This window comes from Erigeron canadensis, chromosome 7 (assembly GCF_010389155.1).
Source record: "Erigeron canadensis isolate Cc75 chromosome 7, C_canadensis_v1, whole genome shotgun sequence".
Taxonomy (NCBI): domain Eukaryota; kingdom Viridiplantae; phylum Streptophyta; class Magnoliopsida; order Asterales; family Asteraceae; genus Erigeron; species Erigeron canadensis.
In genome coordinates, this window is record NC_057767.1 from 32414668 (window position 1) to 32436800 (window position 22133).

Genomic DNA, 22133 nt, shown 5'->3' on the forward strand with positions numbered 1-22133 from the left:
TTTTTCAAATCAATCTCAAAAGATTACATCTCTTTCCAAGAACAAAAATGATTTTTTACCATTGCTTCCACGAAAACTCTTTTCAACTAAAACACCGTCTTTTAGTTCTCCGTGGAATACAACATCAATTCATCAAATTGATAAGACTTACATTTGGTCTTTAAATAAGTCAAAAACCGTTGGACCTATTCCCAAATTGGTTCCCAAGGTAATTTTAAAATGATTTAGTATTGTTGTTGAAGTGCAAGGGGTATAGGTAAAACTTGTAATTAGACATATATGAAACCCCTTTTAATACATTTTGTAACTAAGACCTTTGATAATAAAAAAGGGTAAATTACAAAAATCATATCTGAGGTTTGTTCAAAAACTACATTGGTCATAACTACAATTTAAAAATTACGCGAGATTTATCCATCGTCGCCAAAAACTTACACTGACCATACCTATCACTGATGATCGTCTATTTGACCGTTAAGTCAAGTCACGTGCCGTGCATGTGAGGTATCAAAATCGCAATTTCGTGTATACTTCAGGTATCATATGTGTAAGTCACCCTAATAAAAAATTATTAAGATTTTTTATATTTATATTTCATTTAATAAAGTGGGTAGATATTGTATATTTAATAATATAAAAGTTAAAATTTCAGTGGTTTTCATAATTCTAATACTTGTTATACTCACTATACACGTATAACAAAATAATAAAGACATATATAATAATAAACTAGATTTTAGACCCGTGTGTTATAAACCAAATTTCTACACACACATAACCTTAACTCTTCCATTAGCTCATCAATTAAGCTCATTTCAAATACCACCTTTCAATAGCCCAAAAATTCAAGAAAAGAATACACTTATCTTATTATATCAGACATTATATAAGACATGTAAGTTTATTATATAGGTTAAAACTTTGAACAAGAAAGATATACCAAAACACAACATAAATTTGAAACCTAGCGATAGACGTGCCCAAAAATGGGTTTTGAGCCAACCCGGTTTGGAACCAAAACCGAAACCAGGTTGGGTTAATACGATCAAAAGTAGGTTTTGACTAAATACGGAGCGGTTTGAAACTAGCTTTGGTCAAAAGGTTGACCAGTTTTTTTGGTTTTTTCTTTAAAACTGAAACAGAAAATATCAAACCAGTAAAAAACCAAATTTAAAAACTGAAAACCAAACCGGTAGTTTTTCAAAAACCGAACCGATTTAGAATAAACCATTTTTTTTTTTTTTTTCGTTCGGTTTTCAGTTTTTCGAAACCAGTTATCCAAAACTAGTTATTTTGGGCACGTCGACCCATCCTAGGCTAGGAACCAGGAACTTACCCACTTAGGACGTGTTAGTGTATTACTTACTTATTAACTATATAGGCTTTAAAAAACCAATTAGCCCATATGAAAAATAAAATTGGCCCAACTTTTAACCAACCGAAAAACAGCCCATTAAAAGATCAAAAAGAAAAGAAAAAAAACATCATATATATGAAACCCTAATCACACTTATACTTTTGCACAGGGTTCTCTCTTAGCAGCAGCTGCCTCAAAACACACACAGGTTTCAATCTCTCTCGTATATACTGTTTATTATCATCTTTAGATCTTGCAACATTCTGCTCATTATAATTACCATTTATCATTTTAATCTCATGTTAGAGTATACATATTAAAATAAATTCTATATTTGTATACAAATTGGTGCTTTAGAATTTACTGTTAATGTTATTGTTGTATCTTGTTATACATATAAATGTATGTGTTTTTTTATGTGTGTTTTGTATATACATATGTATGTATTTGTATATTGTAAGTTGTTTGTTGGATTTTTGATATGCTAGTTATAAACATAAAACACAACTATATGTTTTTTGAGTATTTTTGAAGTAAATGTCATTTTCAAAGGATTTGTTTAAGCTTGTTTGTTAAATGGAAAAAAAGTTTTGATTTTTTTTGAAGCTCTTTTACTGTGAAAGTATATATTCTTCTCAATGAGTTTGTTTATTAAGTGGAAGTCCTTAATATTCGGAGTTTTAATTTTGGGTCATCCACTTATTTTATAAGCTACTCTGTTGAAGAACTGATTTGTGAATAATTGTTATTTTTTTGTAGTAATCTATGGCGGTTCCTAAGCTTGACAAGAAGATCATCAAGAAGAGGGTCAAGAAGTTCAAGAGGCCTCAAAGTGACTGGAAGATATGCGTTAAGGTACGTTTTTTCGATAGTTTTATTAAAAATGTTGAAACTGTGCAGCCTTATTTTCGTATTAGCTAGTTTAGTTTAGTTGTAGACTTGTAGTGTTATTTGCATTGTGTATAAGAGTAGGCAAGAAGGCTAATATTTTGTGTTGTGGTGCAGGAAAACTGGCGCAGGCCGAAGGGTATTGATTCAAGGGTCAGGCGAAAGTTTAAGGGTGTCACTCTTATGCCTAACATTGGTTATGGTTCTGACAAGAAGACCCGCCACTTTCTGCCAAATGGGTTTAAGAAGTTTGTAGTGCATAATGCCAAAGAGTTGGAAGTTCTCATGATGCACAACAGGTATGATTAGTTTCTTTAGATATTACTATCACTACCTGTTTATTTGTAAGAGAGTTTGAGATGTTTTTCATTGATAAAGGGTTACATGTAGAATTTTAACTCTGAACACAGCTAATGAGTTGGATGAAAAATTAGGTTAACGTATGTATTATAATGCTTTTGTTGCTGTATATGTTTTATATTCAAGTAATCAGCCTTTTATTTTATTTGAATTTGTAATCATTAATTTAGCAAGGGGTATCCTGTTACCTTGGTTTTAAAATTCGCGCTTTACGCGCTAGCTTAAACGCATTATTGTACATAAAGCGTGGGTGTACAGATTTTTGCGATTTTTAGTGCTTTTTCAATAAGCGCTAGGCGCGAAAAAGCGTAGGATTTTTGTAAAAAAGCGTTTGATATTTTTTATATAAGGCTTTAGTGAATATGGAGTGTGAAATAGGCCTAGAAGTTTGGTCCATTTGGTAATTAATTGGGTCCCCTACTCTAAACGATTAGGACGGCATTGATAAGGGCGGGAAAGATAAGGGCGGAGAACCTTTTGGGTTTTTTTTTTTTACCTAATTGAAGGTACGGACAATCATTATCTCTTTATTCATCTCCTTGCTGCTGTATAAAGTGAAGATAAAAGTGATTAGGACTCTTGGTTTATCCTTAGAACCTTTAAGCAACCTACTTTTGATTACCTATCTGGCTATCTTATGTGATTTTGAGTTTCTAGCTGCTAGGTTGTTTTGCTACTTAAAGGTGCCTTTGCTACATAAAAGAGTTTTAGATGTATATGATGGCATTTATGGTATTTTATATTTATAATGGTGTTTTAGTATTATTTATGTGTTATAAATACTATATATATAGTTTATAAATTTTTTATAAAAGTGTGCGCTTTGCGTACGAAAATCTCACCGCTTTTCCGCTGTGCGCTTTATGCTTTAGAAATGGACCCTACTGCTTTTGTGCGCTTCACGCTTTTTAAAACCAAGCCTGTTACCCGAAATTTGTAATCATTATACATAGATGTTTATGGAATGAGAATGTTGGTGGTTCAACTTGACCTTTCTAGAACCACCTTTGAAATTGCTTATCTGACTTCTTTCTCAGCTTCTTTGTTTGGGCTTCTTTAGTTTGTTTAAAAAGTATTTTTATGATCGTTTCAGGACTTACTGCGCTGAGATAGCACACAATGTGTCTACCCGCAAAAGGAAGGACATTGTTGAGCGTGCGGCACAATTGGATGTGGTTATTACTAACAAGCTTGCCAGACTTCGCAGCCAGGAAGACGAGTAAACTTAGTCTCCCCGTCTACTATTATGTGTTTCTTTTGTTACTTTTGATTGTTCAAGAATCCTGTTAGGATGCTACTTTTAAGTGCATTTAGTTTTGTTGTCAGAAGCTTAAATTTTGTTGCCTATGAAATGGTTTTATTGAAGATTACATAAGCACGCATACATATTTACATATGACTCTATCTTGCTAAGTATCGTGTTCAATCATAATGCTCGCAAGAGTATTTCATTATCTGTACTCTGTAGAATGAATGAGCATTGGCATCAGAACAGTGCTTTGAGAATATTTGCTTGACTTCAATACCCTTGCCTTTTTCTATAATGGAAAGATGCATGCTGTTAGCTTCACTGTGCATTCCCTGCATCAGTCTTGCTGCAGAATTTGCCAAAATCTACTTTTCTTGAAGGATTTTCACATCTAATGATCTCTTTAATGGCTCGTTCTACCTCCATTGTTTCCCCTAATAGACTTCCGATGCAAAACCCTAAAGAACTCAAATGAATAATTGATTTCCCTTTACACTCTTCATCTCCCTGAATCTTTTCTGTGACTTCCTTTGACACACACGACGTGCTCAAAGTTTCTTGGTTTCCTGATTCCAAGTCCAAGAATGTTTCTGTTTCTTGCAACTGGTATCCAACTTCATCTCCCATTAGAACAATGGTTTGTAGGCGCTCGACACATGGGCTTGCGTTTTCCTTCAACATTTGCAAGTTTCTGTTGATGTGTTCTTGAAGCTCTTTCAAGATCCCATCAGAACTTTGTGATAAACTTGCTATAAACTCTCTGTTATAGATCATGATTTGCATCAAATCAGTCATTTTTGACAACCTTTCTTGCACATGGTCATAACAAGAAGCCGCAAAAGGTAGAAACCAGAAACTAGGTTCAGACTTCGCATCTTTGATCAAGGTCTTGAAAGCATCTATGTCGGATCTTAATCTTTTGATGTTTTCTTTCATTGTAAGAAAATTTGATGCTATGTTTTCCTTATTACTTGCTATTCGATAAAAGCAATCTTCTAAGGTTACCAAGCAACGGGACAATTGGCGTTTTACTAGAGTTCGCGCTCTAACAGGCTCAAGGATGATTTCCACCATGACCATACAGAAAAGCCCAATGGAAACCTCTGTTAATCTAGCAATGGCGAACACCTTTGGTGGTCCATAGTTTTTTCGACCAAGTATCAAAAGGGCTCCAATCACCGCAGATATGCCACCACTTTCGCCAAACATCTGACTATGTTGTAACATACTTGTGAAAACAATCCATGGTAGAAGAATAATGAATCTTATTTCAGCAAATTGGTTTAATAGACAACTACCCAGCACCCCATAAACCGTTCCAATTGCAGTACCTTGTACACGAGCATTTGCAACTGTAAAAATTGGCTGTCTTCCTTCTACAAAACTGATGGCAATGGTGAGCCCAGACCAATACCCGTTCTTTTGGTCAAAGAGCATGCCGAGAAGCACGGCTAGACCTAATGATATCGAGCACTTTAGAGCAAACACAACTCGTTCTGTACCTGATTGAGTCACTTTTGTGGTAGTTTTTTCTTCTTCGGCTATATTATCCTTTTGACCATCGAGTGATTCGGGTTTAGGGTTCATGTTCGTGTTGTTTACAAGCAGTTCTAAACACGATAAGAAGAAAAAGGCAGGTTGGTTTTTGTGGGTTGGTGAAATGTTTGTGAGATTGTGTAGGGACTTGTCGAATAGTTCATCTTTTCTTTCAGGCACGGTCATGGCATCATCAAACGGTACAAAACACTTAGCGTCCTCGAGTTTTAAAGTTTGTTGCACTCGTGCACTTTGCAAGACGGTTTTTAACTCTTCATTGATGATATCAACAGGAAAAGTAGAGAGGGCAGATAACGCCATTTTCATTCCTTTAATAGGAGTTTCTATGTCGTTTAATCTATCTCCCATCTTCACGAATCTGTTTTTGAAGTCTCCAATTCGATGTCTTTCCCATTTTACTCCTTCCTGTAGCCATTAAAGAAAAAATAAGTTAAGACAAGGTTAGATAGAAAAACTCTATGTATGTATTTAAGTTACAACATTAGAAGGGAGATCGAGCCATGGTGAACCAGGGTCTAATGGTTACCTGGATGCGGTTGATGTGGTTAAGCAGTTTGGTTCCTGATTCAGCAATGGGTTCTGCTTGAGAAATGAGATCACTTGCAGTTGATTTGTTTTCACACAAGAAGGCTTTCATATATAGATTGCTTCTTTCTGATGCATTTTCTGTATATAACTGGAATTGTTTTTTCACCTGCAAATGTCAACACTCTTGTTATGCACTTAAACTTATAAATAGTAAAAACTTCATACTTCATTTCAAAAAGAGAATCTATATATATAAGCTAAATTTGATTTTTAATTCATTATTCACACTAAATATATAACCCTTGATTTGATCCCTACTACAATAAAATTTATTTTTATTTTTATACTTTATATATTTCTATTTTCTAATTACATAAACTACTCAATATATGAATTTGCATTAAAAGTTTTATTTAAAAAAGTACTCTGTAGAAAGGCCAAAATGATTATAAAATTTGGCATCATGCCAAATTTTGGTATTGTACCAAATTTGATCAGATGGTTTTTACAATTTTACACAACAAAATATCAAATTTTATATTTTTATACACACATATTGGAGATGGTGTAATTTGTTACTACTATATTTTACAGTATATAGTCTAAATTGGAAGGGTGACATCAATCCTTTTAAATCTTCTTGAAATATCTAACATTGTATATTAAAAAAAATTGAGTTTGATATAGTCTTTGATATAGAAAGAAACATAAATGACATATGCTCTGTTAATATTGCCTTTCGAACTCAAATAAACTAAATATATTAGCCAGCCCATTTCAAACTGAATTTTCGAACTCAACCATGATAGTTGGCTAAATGCCAATCAGATAAAAAAATTGCTAGTCATAAACTAAACATTTTAGCCAGTCCATTTCAAAATGAATAAATAAATACATACACTTATATAAAAGAAATTTAAGATATATATACTATACCTCTGTTACAGCCAGCCTAGGATACGGTAGTATCAAAGCTAGGACTGAAGCCGACGCCCCAAGGGCGGTGCATGCAGCTATATGAACCGGGTGCGTTACTGGCCCTGCATCAGGGCCACGAACAACTGCACCCACATATATAATAACTAGTTGTGCAAACCCAATGCGCTTTGTGAGTATCGGAAGGTACTCTGGCACAGCTACAAGAAAAGCACTTATAGTGACCGCGATAGCAGCACCAACCTCGGTGAACCTATCCGGGCCAACCATCCAAAGACATAAGATAGTTGAAGGGACAACCAACACGGTGGCACAAAATGCTTGCCATGACCCTCTTAACGTAGTGCCAAGAGTTGCATCGGATACTATTAAGATAGCGGTCACATAAGCCACGGAAGGGTATTGAATTTGGTTACGGACTTGGTCTGGTCCGTAGAGAGCAGTGCAACCAATTATGGTGCATGCTATAGCTGTTCTGAACGCGGATCCGAGTCTCTCTCTCCATATTGCTGATCCTGCATGGGATTGTACTACTGATTTAACTGCCATTTTCATGTTTATATACTTGGCCTTTTGAAGTTTATCAAAAATGTGTATGTGTTGTAGTGAATGTTGAATAGAAGAGAATTTTGTTAAGGTTAATTTGAAGGTCACAAAAATATGTGTTTGATTTGCTGAATATTTGCTCACTTGCACGGTGGTTTTGTAGGCCAAAGAAAAGTGGAGGGGGTCATTACTATGTTAGGGTCCTACGTGGGACAATTACATTTAAAAATAAGGAGTACTAGAGAGAGGGGCTAATTGATATACATATACGTCTATATATAGGGAGATATTAATGTAATAGAAAAAAAGTAAAATATAAAAAATCTATGAGAATAGAATGATGAGTCGTGTAAATAAATAGAACGTTTGATAAACCGTTCATGAATTACTTGTTGACGAGAAGTTCTATCAGGTTTCCATGTTTTCTAATATACTTCAGAAAAAAAAAAAAATCTATTTGTATCGTTCAATTAAATGATCGAACAACATAGACGTAATTTAATTTACGGTATAGATGGAAATCGTAATAGAAACATTAGATAGGAGGATTGGTTGTTTTATTCTCTTTTAATCTTGTAAACATAATTTTGCAATTGTTAATTGAGAAATAAAAACATATAGAACTTACCGTAGTATTTATGTTCTTGATATGTGTTTGATAACTTATTTGTTAAAATTGTTTGCTTATAATACGTTAAAATGTGTTAAAATCTATTGTTGTTTGCTTTCTCCATTCTATGTATTCTATTATTGTGACGTTTTAAAGTCAGGGACATTCCTTTTTTTACCCCAATATTACACATGACAAATATTGGCCTGGATCTGCATAATCCATGTGATACACACTTTTATGGAAAAATAATTATGCAATTTTGTCTACAAGCTTGGCAAAGTTAATTATGTTTAGACATTTTTATTTCACACTAACTATGCCTATTTTGACCGGAGTCCATTAGCAGTACTAGTTAACTTTATAAACTATATATTGTCATCGATAATATTAAGGTAAAAAAGAAGGAATGTCTATGAATTTGAAACGTCACAATAATAGAATAATATTATAATAGAATGGTGAAAGTTGACTCTTTTAAGTGAATCCCATTTGATGGGATGAACTAGCTGTCTAGACTGCATGTTTTAAAATGTCTTTTCCTGGCATTCCTTTTCTTGTATCCTGAGCTCGTGAAATACAAGAATTTTGAAGTTTTTTTCCCCCCTTACTTTCATAACTAGTTTAAAAATATATTTAGGTAATTGTCATAGGAGACTGTTTTGCAAGTTTAAATAGCAAATAACGATATTTGATATAATTAATTAGTGTCTTAAAATTATATCATCAAATCAAAAAAATTTACACTCAAACTCAAATAAATAAAAAGTTCGATTAATAGTAAAGTTTTGCTGTAATTTAATAATAATAATAATAATATGGCAATATTGGGAGAAAGAAATTATTACAAACAGATTTTTTTTTCTTGGTTACATATCATTTTCCATATTTTGTCATTTTCCATAACATTAAAAATAAAATTTCAATTTAACTTAATTCAGGTCATGTCATATTTCCTGACAATAATACGTAAACAAATAATATAAATGCTAGATTGTTCAAGAAAAATCTATTTAATTACACCAACAATTATCTTCAAGAAAAAAATATTTGTTTGATGCCTTGTTTATTTTAGATCTCTACTAATTATAAAGTTTATCTTCAATATATGTCATTTCTTCACATAAACAAGGAAGTTTACAATATAATTATCCATTGTATGCTAAAAGGAATACCAGTTAATTAAGTAGAATTAATTGTTTTTCATAATCTTTAGGGTTATATATATACTATACACATAATACTTTAACATATATGACTAATTATTTGAAACCAATTAACAACAAAAGTTGAGTTTTAGTGATCAGTATGGACTAGAAAGTGTGTACGTACGTTGATGTATAATGCATGATTGACATCCCAAAACGATGAAAGGAACAAGCTTGGTGGCTAAATTAATTTCATGTTATCAAAATCCTACAACCAATAAAAGAATTATCAAAATTCAACAACCAAAGAATTATGATCCACGAATAATCTTGTGGACACAGAATAAGTTGAAGAAGCAAGAGGGAATTGTACGTAGTGTATAACAACCGCCGTATGCAGGAGGGAATGTATAAATGCATAATTTGATGAGATTTTGATTCTGATGATCGATCATTCCTAGCTAGCTACATGCACACATCAACATTGAAGGTGTGTCACCATGTTATGGACTTCATTTATTCCATTTTCTTACAACTCATTCTTAACCCTAACTTCATGTGGTTCCAAGTGATATGGGAGTTAATGATCAACCAGGCCAAATTGGGCACTAATTAATTATGATCCGCGCGATCTATCTAACTTGCTAATATCGTCCACAAGCTAAAGTGTTCTCATCCTTTACAACTTTTTCTCGAGTTTAATACTGTCTAAGCCCTCGTGTCAAAAATGCCAGTTCAAAGGTTGATAGAACTTTTAAATGAACAAATATCTAGGATATATAGCTCTCCTTTTGATCAAAAGTACTCGTATCAATTTAATGAGTAAAACATTTGTGATTTTCTCAGTTAAGTCATTCTTTACAGATTAAGTTTCAAATAAATACACCTTGATGAATTCATGTACGTTTTATATACGACATATACCCATTAAGTCAATTAAGTTCAAAACTAGTATGTTGTGCGTGATTTAGGTCATCTAGAACATTTTTTTAGTTGACACACTAACTAGTAATTAACTACAAGAAAAATGGATATACGGGTGGGAGAAGCCAAAGCCAAATTAATACTAAAAACTAGTGACAAATAGTATATGGTACGGTTTTACATACCAAGGTAGGAAGGGGTACAAATTCATTATCCAATTCATCCTCCAATCAAAACTCTACAACTCACAACTACCTAATTTTTACCCAAATTACTGGTAATATATACTCAATTCTTACCCAATTTCATTTTCTTTTTTATTTAATTTTAATACATATAATTAAAACCATATAAATATAAAACATAATTTCATTAAACTAAAAACCACAATACATAATATGAAAAATGATTAGATACGACTAAAAAACATTTAAATAAAACTAAAACACTTAAATAAAACTAAATTACTTAAATAAAACTTAAACTAAGCCTCGGAATAATCCGAGTCAACAATGTTGTCACCGTCATTGCGGTGAATGTAGCGGTAGCGCCCAGGAGACTTGGCAGCCGCGCTTAGTAGAGGAGAAACGTACTCCTCCCCCGGGTACATCCTGACCACCGCCCACATTGGCTTGCGAGAATACCCCGTGGTCTAGCGTCCGGGTCAATGTTGAAGAAGCGGCGTTTAACTGAAAAATAACTTGATTCAGCCAGTCGATCTTCTGTCGAAGATATACAAGATGCTCATTCTCCGCGATGTTACGTGCATAAACCAGGGCAGTAAGTCGGTTGATTGCGGCTTCGTAAGCCGCTTTGTTCTCAGAAACGCCTTGAATGACGTTTTTCACATCTGAGAGGTGTTTGGAGTCGTGATTTAGGTGGGTTTGAATAGCCATTTTACAATCACGAAGGTCCATTGTAGTGATTTTGGTTGAAAGGAAGTTGTGGAGTAAATGAAAATTGGGTGAAAATGAAAGTTGTGGTGTAAAAATTGGAAAGAAGAATGAGGTTTTTATGGGTGAAAAGGTAGAAAAGTGGGTTAAAATTTTTTTTTTTTTTTTAAAATGAGATCTAGCCGTTTGGGGGGGGGACCCACTCGGTTTCAATACTCGAAATGCTAGCCGATCGGGCCTTAACCGATGACTACCCGAACACCTTCCATGGTGTAGCCAATCAGGTATGGGCTACCCGATGAGTACCCGACTTCCACTCCTTCCTACCTAAGGTGGTGTAGATACATAGCTACAAGAAATAGTGCCAAGTTAATGAAAATCGTGTTCAAATATAATTTGACAAGGTTTTGGGTTAATTCTTTTTTCATGTGATCAACATAAAAAATTCACTAACTAAAATCTAGCAAGATGCTAGACCTTTCGTTATTGAATCGCGACATGAAGTTTTAAGTGAAATTCACCTTTCAACTATAAAAAAAAAATTAGCAAGATGCTCTAAAAGGTACTCTCTCCGTCCCACTAAACTTGTCAAATTTTCAAATTTCAAAGTCAATTTTTATTAACTTTGACCATAAATCTTTTTATTTGTAATATAATAGTTGATGAAAGTTATACCAATGAAACACACATCTAAAACACAATTGATTCATATAACTTTCATCAAATATTATATAAGACAAACAAAAATTTCTATGGTCAAAGTTTATAAAGTTTGACGTTGAAAATTTAAAAGTAGACAACTTTAGAGGAACGGAGAAGTAATTACTAGAGTTTGAATTGATCTATTATTTGGTTTTACAAGTGCTATTCCTATTGGAGCTCCAATTATAAGAGAGGGCAGGAATTTGATCAAGATGGTTTTCGCATTGTGGAAGCAGATCTCATTCGAGTTGACCCAAATGGGCTAAAAAGCTGTCAGTATATAACCGTATTAAACCTTCTCGCAAGGAGATTGCAGAAGCCCGATTGAGTCTTCGGCCAGATATTTTTGGATCGAAGCAAAACCATGCCAAACAATATTTGTTACTTTTTGCACTTTTGTGACACATGGTGGGCATTTAGTTAGTGAACCAAATGTGCGTTTATGCTTTTAGTTTTAGTCATCCTTGCCAAAAACATTTGGCACCTTTTATTCACACTCCCAAAGAAAAATTTGGCACAATTATAATACACTTCCAAATATGTATTAGGCACAAACTTCTTGTCTTTCATATACTTTTTAGGATATGATGATATGTATGAATTCAATTGAAAATAAAGTTTCATTATCAAAAATTCGAAATCAACATATGCATCCGAAACAAGTATGCATATTCGTGTACCATACAGTATTGGTACTAGTTTTTCTTGGTGTTCACTATTTGGTGTCGCATATTTTAGTGTAATTGGGTTAACTTGTTTGATCAATAACGTCATAGTAATACATCATATAGGATTGGTGGTGCGGAGTGCACGCCTATTTCCCCTAAGGTACGGGGGTCCGGGGGCAACGCCCCTGGGAGGGGGGTCCAAATGGTAAAATCCCTCCGAAATTTTAATTTCGGAACTTAAGGGACCAAAATTGGCAATTAATGAAACCCCAATAACTGTCGTTTAGACAGTTAATATTTTGATAAATACATCCCGTAATCAATTCTGATCATTCTCTTCTTTCTTTTCCTGGTTCTTCTCTCAAATATCAACACACAGAAAATTCTTAATTCTCTTAATTGTATCCGATTGAATAGTTTGGGTGAACCTCCAAATTGATTACACGCCTTTTCAGAGTTTGTTTATATCCGGTTATCTGTTCGTTATTCACAAATTTCCCCAACATTTGGTAAAGAAGAAATCACATTCATATTATTAGAGACTTAATTTACTAGTATGGGTTTCTTTATACTAGTATATGCTATTAAGAAAGGCCGGTTATTTGATTGGAATATGTCGATTGGAAACGTTATGTTGATCTACTTTTTGAAATGGAAACTTACACACAAAAATTATGCTGATTGGAAGAGGCCGAGCACCCTCTAGCCCCTGCTAGCTCCGTCTCTGTTTGTGCTTGGCAAAGAAAAAAGAAAGAAATGATTGCTATGCTATATATGCAATATTACGATTTAATTAGCCAAAAATTAACTCACGACTACTATCACTGTTTCGTTAATTAGTACGTAGTTACTAGCTAGGTTAATTTGGAACTATAGCTTGAGAATCTTGGTTTTCATCTGGAATGGTTTCTTAATATAACTATATAATCCATATACCTCCGTCAAGTGGTCGACAATTTGTCATCATTTACTTAAAAATAGTCAAATAATGCAAAAATCTAGCTTCCCTTAAAGATTACAAAATTTTCGAACACGTACAAACCACAATCTACAATTCCATGTGACAATGACCATTGACAAGTTAGTAATAACGTTAAAAATAGTCAAATAATGCATATAATTTTTATGGAACTTAACGTCACTAAGTTTTAAATCGGACGAAAAATCTACTAGACTCTTTCCATCTGAACTTTGTTTTAATTATGGCATGAAAACTGAATCTATTTTATAGTTATATATGGAAAGAGATGTCCCGTATCTTTGATGTTGCATAAATTATTTTTTTATCTAACTTTCAAGCTTACGTATTTGTTTTCATCAATGTTACCATCATCATATATATATATCATAATATATATAAGCTATGATAAAGATAATGATAATAGTTTCAAACACTTATGTTTACAAAATCAAAATTATGACAAGTTAGGTTTAACTTATATTATCCGTCTAAATATGCCACTTCTCTTCTGTATATTAACGCACATGGGGTTTTGAGATATAGCTAGGAAATGGGTAAATGACTGATGATATCAGTGGACATTCCAATTTCCAAGATATATATTATTATTATTATTATTTTGGACGACTAATATAGTTTTTGTCATTCACAATCTTAAGATTATGAGTAACACACGGTATGTAAAAATAATTAATTTCTTAAAATAATTTTCAATCATTATGCGCAACTATATTTTACGTCTTATCACGCTATAATGAACCTTATTGTTTGAACACTAATTAGAAAAACTATAACGATACCCACACGATGCAGCGGTGTAATGGCGGTGGTGATGGTGATGGGTGGTGGTGGAGTACGGGGGTAGCGGTGGTGGTGGAGGTCGTACGTGGCGGTGGTGGCGGTGGCGATTGGCGGTGGCGGATAGTGTATATATTGATGTAATGTGTTTTTAATTAATTGTTATCACTACAACAAATATGTTATTTTTTAACACTCATATCTTCACACTTTCTAAAGATGTTAAAAAAATTATTAATTTGTTCACTCTTATAAATGTGTGAAAAAGAACTCACATTTAAAAGTGTGAATAAAGTTAAAGGGCCAAAAAATTTTCACAATTATATATGTAAAAACAAAAAGTTCACATTTTCAAGTGTGTAAAAATATATAATTGTTCACACTTAAAAGTATGGAAGTAATTTGTGACACCAAATTTCCTCACACAAGAGGAAGTGCGAGGAATTTGAGTGTGACAAATTATCTCTCACACTTTTAAGTGTGAAAATGTTTGACATTTTTTCACACTTTTAAGTGTGAACATTTTGTTTATACATTTATACTTGTGAAAAATGTATGACTTTATTAATTTTTTCACACTTCTAAGTGTGAATTTTTTTTATACAATTTTAAATGTGAACAAATTAACATATTTTTTCACATCTTTTCGAAATGCGAGAAAAGAATTGTGAGCAATTGACATTTTTGTTGTAGTAAGAGTAATGAAAAAAGTTTGTGTTATCTGTTAGTTTTACGGGCCCTAATTAACATAGGATACTATACTTGTTTTGGGAGCTAATCTTTATTATATTACAAAGCAAATACCATCTTTAACATAATGTAATTAAAATATTAACGATTAAAGTTTTAAAAAATTGACTTTAATTAAAAGTCAAAAATAAGAGATATGAATTGAGACGGAAGAAGTATTAGTTAAAAAAATTTGTTAAAAGATAACGGGATAGAATGTAATTAAAATACTACAAAGTCCTAGAATACTCTCATGTTCTCTGTTTTCTTTGCCACGACCATTAAAAAGGAAAATAAAAATAATACGAATAATAAAAAAAAAAACTTGTAGTCTTGTGCTTGGGTCATTTCAGTATATCAGTCCGTAGACTCAAATAATCCACATCAATCAACTTATCCATGGTTGATGGAAAAAACTAGTAGAGCATGATCAAGAGTGTCCTGTACATAATGCATATTGTGTCTCAAAACTACATATGCTGCGGATGATACATTAATATTTGAGAAATTATCACAAATCGTCCCTGTGGTTTGCTTGATTCGTATTTTCGTCCCTGAACTTTTTTTTATTATCACAAAGTGTCCTTGTGCTTTTCATTCTCATTGTCGGACGTCCCTTGTACAAACGACCGTCCCTTTTTAGCCGTTTATAATCGTCCATTCCATAACCAAAGGGACTACTTGTGATAAAAAGGTTTTTAATAATTATTTATATATGTTATGTTCATGTGTATCTGTATCTGTGTAACATTTGTAATTTTTGACTTAGTTGACTTGTAATTTAATGTAATTGAGAATGAACGAATTTGTTGACTTATATGGATTTCCGAACGTTTTGTTGTATAGTAACGTAACGTGAAGTCTAATTGTGTTAACACTCTCATTTTAGCGTTTAAATGGTTAACGTTTAGCTATTTGTCGGAATTAGCGGAGCGGGAGCCCAATAATGGACTCCCTAGGCCAGCCCCCATCCTCTACACCCACCACATTCATTTCCCCCTTACCCTCTTTTCCTTCATCTCATTACTCTTCCTTTCTTTCTTTCAACCACCACCCAAATCCATCATAAATTCTCCATAAATTTCCCCTAAATCTTGTGTTAGTAGTGGTAAATTAACACAATCAAGTAACCTTAATAATAATAATTATCATCTTCCAAGAAAAATTAAGGATTTAAAGGTTTTCATCTAAGTCTTTGCCCTAAAACCGAATTTGGAAGATTTCGACTCTTTTGGTAAGTTAAACTCATCTTAAATCTACATTTTTATGTTTAGAACTTCATTACTAGTCATGTCTAAGAAACCCTTGGTCGAAACCGGGTTAAAACTTGAATTGGGTCAAATTAGGGCTTCATTAGGGTTGATTTGGGTCAAGAACGATTTGGACATGTAATTGTGTTATGGGTTTGGATTTGATTGATGAAACATGTTTAGTTATACTTAATGATGTTTATTTGAGCCTAAAAACAAGTCTTGAAACACCACAAGTCGATTTGGATGTCAAAAATTGGGTTTGGGTTCGTTCTTGTTGCTGTTCTGCTGCTGTTTGGCTTCAGATATTGGTCACTGCGACGCAGTAGAGTGGGATAGACACCACTGCGGCGCAGTGGCATTCTCCTGATCATTTTTGGTTTTTTGGGTCTCACTGCGGTGCAGTGGGACTGTTTGGTCCTCACAGCGGCGCAGTGAAAACTTGCTGCCCAAACGATTTCTTTTGCCAACTTCAAACGCTTATAACTTTTGAACCGTAAGTCCATTTTAGGCGTATGACCTATCGTTAGAATTGTGTGAGAGTCTAGTTTCTCTTAGTATCATCCTTTCTATGAGAATCTAACACCATTCTTCCCGAGTCCATCGTTTCTCCAATCGTGTATTCATCGTCCGACCTTGGGGTGTCTTGGAATGGCCTAGGGTGACGTATATGGTAATGTAAGCTATAATGTGATGATGAAATGTTGTTATAATAGGGTTGTGACCATTGTGCTCCCCGCTTACCCGCTTAGTCACCTTCTACCAACGTTCAAGGCCAATGTGAGTTTCGTAGCCCCTACGTTTACGTTATTTGGGGTGGAAAGTGTACTCGTTTGTTAAATGCTTGTCAGTTGATATGATTGATTTTGATATTGAACGAGATGATGATTACTTACTTGTTTTGCTTGTTCACGTGATTGCATGTGTTATGATTACGCATTGTTCATCATGTAAGTCGTGCCGGTTTATTACGCATTATTTATTATGTAAGTCGTGCCAGGAACGTATTTTACGCATTGTTTATCATGTAAGTCGTGTCGGTTACTACGCATTATTCATTATGTAAGTCGTGTCAGGAAACGTATTTTATGCATTGTTCATCATGTAAGTCGTGCCGGTTATCAATATTGTTAAACGTTGACTTGTGTTGATTTGTGTGGACATGATTAGGTATACTAATCCTCGTGTAACGTTAACGGTTGCTATCCCGACACATTTGATCTCTTTATCTAAACCTACGAACTCACCAACTTTATGTTAACACGTTTTAGTACACTTTTCAAGTGAACAGGTTAATGGAAGACATGTTGGATGATGATTGATTGTTTGCATGCTAGGATTGGACTTGGACTTTACTGTAAATCCGTGATTCATTGTTCCCGCTTATGGGTTATGCTTAGGATCATATACCATCTTTTGTACCCTCTTTTGTAAACGTTTGATGGTCGTGCTCCTTATGCATTTTTGAATGGTCATGGACTTGTATTTGATTAAATTGTATGGATTACCAATCTTTTTAATGCATCTAGATTTGTCTCTACTTAATTTCTATGTCATGCTGTGCTTTTCTTGTGATATCTCATTATTCCGCCTTGTTGGGGTGTTACAATCTGTATCTGTATACATATATATACATATATCCTATCCTATTTAAATCTATATACTCATAATAATCACCCATTTAGAAGTAACTACATATCAAAGACATACATCAATGAACACACCAATTTTTGGATGATTTACCGTTTCACTTTTTGGAGTAATATCGAAATTAACTTTATTTTAAACAAAAACTACACCAATTTTGCATCTGAAAACAGCAAAGTTTACCTAAAGGGTTTACAAGAACTCTTCCAAACCCTAAAATACATCATCAAGTTCACCCAAGCTAGGTGAACATGATGATGAATAATCTGCAACAACCATAACTCTGATTCACCATCAAGTAAACAAATTATAACAAAAGCGAACAGATTTGAGGTGGTTAAAGGATGATGTTGTTAATCACGACTTCGTCACTATCATCTCCATCCCACCAGCACCCAGCCATCGCACCCATCAAAAGAAGAAGAAAAACTGAAAAAGATGTTGCGCCGCCACCACTGGCCGGAACTTCGGTCCGCCTGAGGATCAGTCTGGCCACCACTACCACAACACTATCGTTATTCACCCACCACAATCGCTAACATAACCCACTTGATATTTTGAAGACCCAAGACTCAAAAATAAAAATCCCTTTTTTTTTTTAATTTTAGGGTTCTTCAAAATGATTGTTATGTAAAGATTTGTTTATCTATGTCTTCATTTGTTTATGTCTTCATTTTGATGCATGTCTTTTTCTGTGTTAATGTATGTCTTCATTTGTGGTTACAAAATTGGTGATTATATATATATAGGGTGGCAATCAAATGAGAACCAACTTAAAATGAGAATACTTAAAAACTACATTTTGATGCATTAAAAGTCCATAAACTGACATAGTGCATAACTAATTATCATTATTTAAGTGTTTAACAACACATGGATCCATTAAAATCGAAAAAAATCACGTTTTTTGTTGGATGCATCATTTTGATAATATGCATCCAAGATGGATGCACAAAATAAAAAACGTGATTTTTTCGATTTTGAAGGATCAATGTGTTGTTAAACACTTAAATAATGATAATTAGTTATGCACTATGTTAGTTTTATGGACTTTAAATGCATCAAAATGATGTTTTTAAGTGTTCTCACCGTTCTTATTTTAAAAGTGTTCTCACCGGCGTGTTACCCTATATATATATATATATATATATAGGGTAACATTCTAGTGAGAACAGTCTTAAAATAAGAACGGTGAGAACACTTAAAAAACATCATTTTGATGCATTAAAAGTCTATAAAACTAACATAGTGCTTAACTAATTATCACTATTTAAGTGTTTAACAACACATTGATCTGTCAAAATCAAGAAAATCACGTTTTTTGTTTTGTGCATCAATCTTGGATGCATATTCATCAAAATGATGCATCCAACAAAAAACGTGATTTTTTCACTTTTGACGGATCAATGTGTTGTTAAACACTTAAATAATGATAATTAGTTAAGCACTATGTTAGTTTTATGGACTTTTAATGCATCAAAATAATGTTTTTTAAATGTTCTCACCGTTCTTATTTTAAAACTGTTTTTATTTGATTACTCCCCTATATATATATATATATATATATATAGATACATGTTGTACACACACACACATATATATATATGATAGGATATATATATATAATTAATTATTAAAGATTTTTTTATCACAAGTAGTCCCTATGGTTTTGGAATGGACGATTTTACCCTCATGTGGCAAGCACGTGAGGGGCTTAATGGCTAAAAAGAGACGGACGTTTGTCAAAGGGATATCTGGCAATGAAATGGAAAAACCCATGGACACTTAGTGATAAAAAAAAAGTTCAGGGACGAAAATGTGAATCAAACAAACCACATGGACGATTTGTGATAATTTCTTTTAATATTTAATTTATAATATAACTAAAAGAGGGGGTTGGGGGTACACTTGGCACCCCTAATCCCTCTTCTTTAGCCTAATACTCACTCTTTATTAATCCTCTATTGTTTTAATATTTATTTAATAAAAATTGGCTAACCTTTATTAAAAAAATCTTTATTATTATTATTATTATTATTATTATTATTATTATTATTATTATTATTATTATATATCACCTAGAAAAAACCCTCACATATTCTCAATCATAAGAAAAAACCTACTGCAAAAAATAAAAAAAGAAAAGATAGGATCGATTACCAAAAAGTTTTTTTATTTATATACTTTGTTCATATTTAATCATTATTATTGATGAACTAGTATGTATTTTTCAAATTACCTAAAGTTGAAAAGAAAAAAAGGTAAACTGAAATCAATATTTATATGAAGTTAATTTTCATATGTTTTTTCTTTAGTTTTCGTATAGATTAAATTGTGATATTGGTCATACACTTTTTGTTCCTCTTTTTATTTTAACTAAAGTTGGGAAAAAAAAAGGTAAACTGGAATCAATATTTATGTGGAGTTAATTTTCAAATGTTTCTTCTTTAGCTTTCGTATTGATTAAGTTATGATATTGGTCATACATTTTTTTGTTTCTTTTTTTATTTAACTAAAGTTGGGGAAAAAAAAATGTAAACTGTAATCAATATTTATATGGAGTTAATTTTCATATGTTTCTTCTTTAGCTTTCGTATTTATATAAAATTTTTATATATCTTGAAACTACCCGTCCAGTGGACAGGCCTGAGCACTAGTAAACATATATGATGCGGAACAAAGTTAATTGAACATATATAATATTGAAGGGATCCGACTAATGAAGATCTATTATAGAGTAGGATCAACAATATATCAATCGATGGTCCTTTAACTAGGACCGAACTAATACTCATATGATATTGGTAAGGTCTTTCGAAAGTTTTGGTTTCTCTTAATATTTAATAAACATATATGTCGCGGAACATAGTTAATTGAACATATATAATATTGAAGGGATCCGACTAGTGAAGATCTATTATAGAGTAGGAACAACAATATATCAATAGATGGTCCTTTAACTAGGACCGAACTAATACTCATATGATATTGGTGAGGTCTTTCGAAAGTTTTGATTTCTCTGATTTGATTCCAGACATTCATGTAGTATTAGTCTATGATCGAGTATGACGGTTTACAAACAACCTTTTTGAATTTAGTTAAATATGACCTAAATATGTCATGGTAAACTCACCAACACATTCATCAATATATATATATATATATATATTGTAACACCCCGCTAAAGCGGAATATACGGGATGCACAGACAAGTACAAATGCACACAGTACAAGTTCAACACAGCCATTAAGATTAATCAAAGATCAGGAGAACAAAGTCATTACGAATCATAATTAAGTCTAGATCAGAAGTACGAATGTTATTACAGAATATAACTGAATCAAAATAGTCAAATTCATGGGACAGAACAATTGTCTCATAGAACAGTACTTGAGCTAGAATAGTAATAAGGCCTTCGTAGCTCCAGGACTTGTATGCACGAACCGTCGCCAAAAGGATGAGCTTAGAACGGAAGACTCTTATGCTAAAGATCTAGTACCTAGCCTGAAAAGCATGTAAGTTCAAAGGTCAACTACGAAAGTAGTTGGTGAGATTCACATAAAGTATTTTATAAATATACATAGTACTGGTATGTATAAAAGTCAAGTCATATAGTCTGTACGGCTGTCAAATGTACCTTGCTGCAATAACAATAGTTTAGAATCTGTAATGTACTTAATATGTATGTCTATTATTACTGCTAATCCGCTTGGCCATAACGAGCTATGATAAATCAGGGAACTCATGCAATCAGAAAGTATATAAGTACGAGCTAGGTCAGAACTGGTGACCAGAGCATGTGATCAGAACAGGTGATCAATAAGTCTAGGTAATATACATTCTCCTGTCCTGAGGAGAATGAGGATGGGCCTACCCTAACAGCGCTGTCCATAATACCTACGGTCCATTCCCAGAACAGGTGGGAGATGAATTGATAGCAGTAAATCTTAGGTCTCATACATAGACAATAAGTACACACAAGAATGTATTCAAGATCCTGCCCATTCAAGATCTAGAACACACATTTAGAAAATAAGTATCATAACATAAATAGTCTGTCTGTAAATAGTCTGTCTGTACATAGTCTGTCTGAAAATAGTCTGTACATAAATAGTCTGTCTGTCTTAAGATAGAACGTAGTACAGTCAAGAAAATATATATATATGTATAAGTACAAAATAGTTTTCATGCTTTTCAGTCCCCGATAAAGAACTTTAAAAATGTACGAAAGGGGAAATAAGTGAACTCACAGTGATCTGGTACAATATATAGAACTAGTACAGTGAACAAGTACAAAGATAGATAAGTATATCTATCGGGATCCAATTACGCCTTGCCGAACTCCTATGCACATAATAACCATATAGAAGTACATGTATTA

At 33.1% G+C, this 22133-nt stretch overlaps 2 protein-coding genes across 2 annotated transcripts; one reads left to right on the forward strand and one right to left on the reverse strand.

The window, feature by feature from the left end:
* Positions 1-1483: 1483 nt before the first annotated feature.
* On the forward strand, positions 1484-3975 carry LOC122606747 (60S ribosomal protein L32-1-like). The gene is made up of 4 exons (XM_043779606.1): positions 1484-1565; positions 2117-2212; positions 2363-2544; positions 3699-3975. Exons 2-4 carry the CDS (start codon positions 2123-2125, stop codon positions 3826-3828), a joined length of 402 nt encoding a protein of 133 aa, XP_043635541.1. The 5' UTR covers positions 1484-1565; positions 2117-2122; the 3' UTR covers positions 3829-3975.
* On the reverse strand, positions 3941-7631 carry LOC122606746. The gene is made up of 3 exons (XM_043779605.1): positions 6876-7631; positions 5938-6105; positions 3941-5816 (listed from the first exon to the last, which is right to left on the reverse strand). Exons 1-3 carry the CDS (start codon positions 7428-7430, stop codon positions 4173-4175), a joined length of 2367 nt encoding a protein of 788 aa, XP_043635540.1. The 5' UTR covers positions 7431-7631; the 3' UTR covers positions 3941-4172.
* Between the last annotated feature and the right edge of the window lie 14502 nt (positions 7632-22133).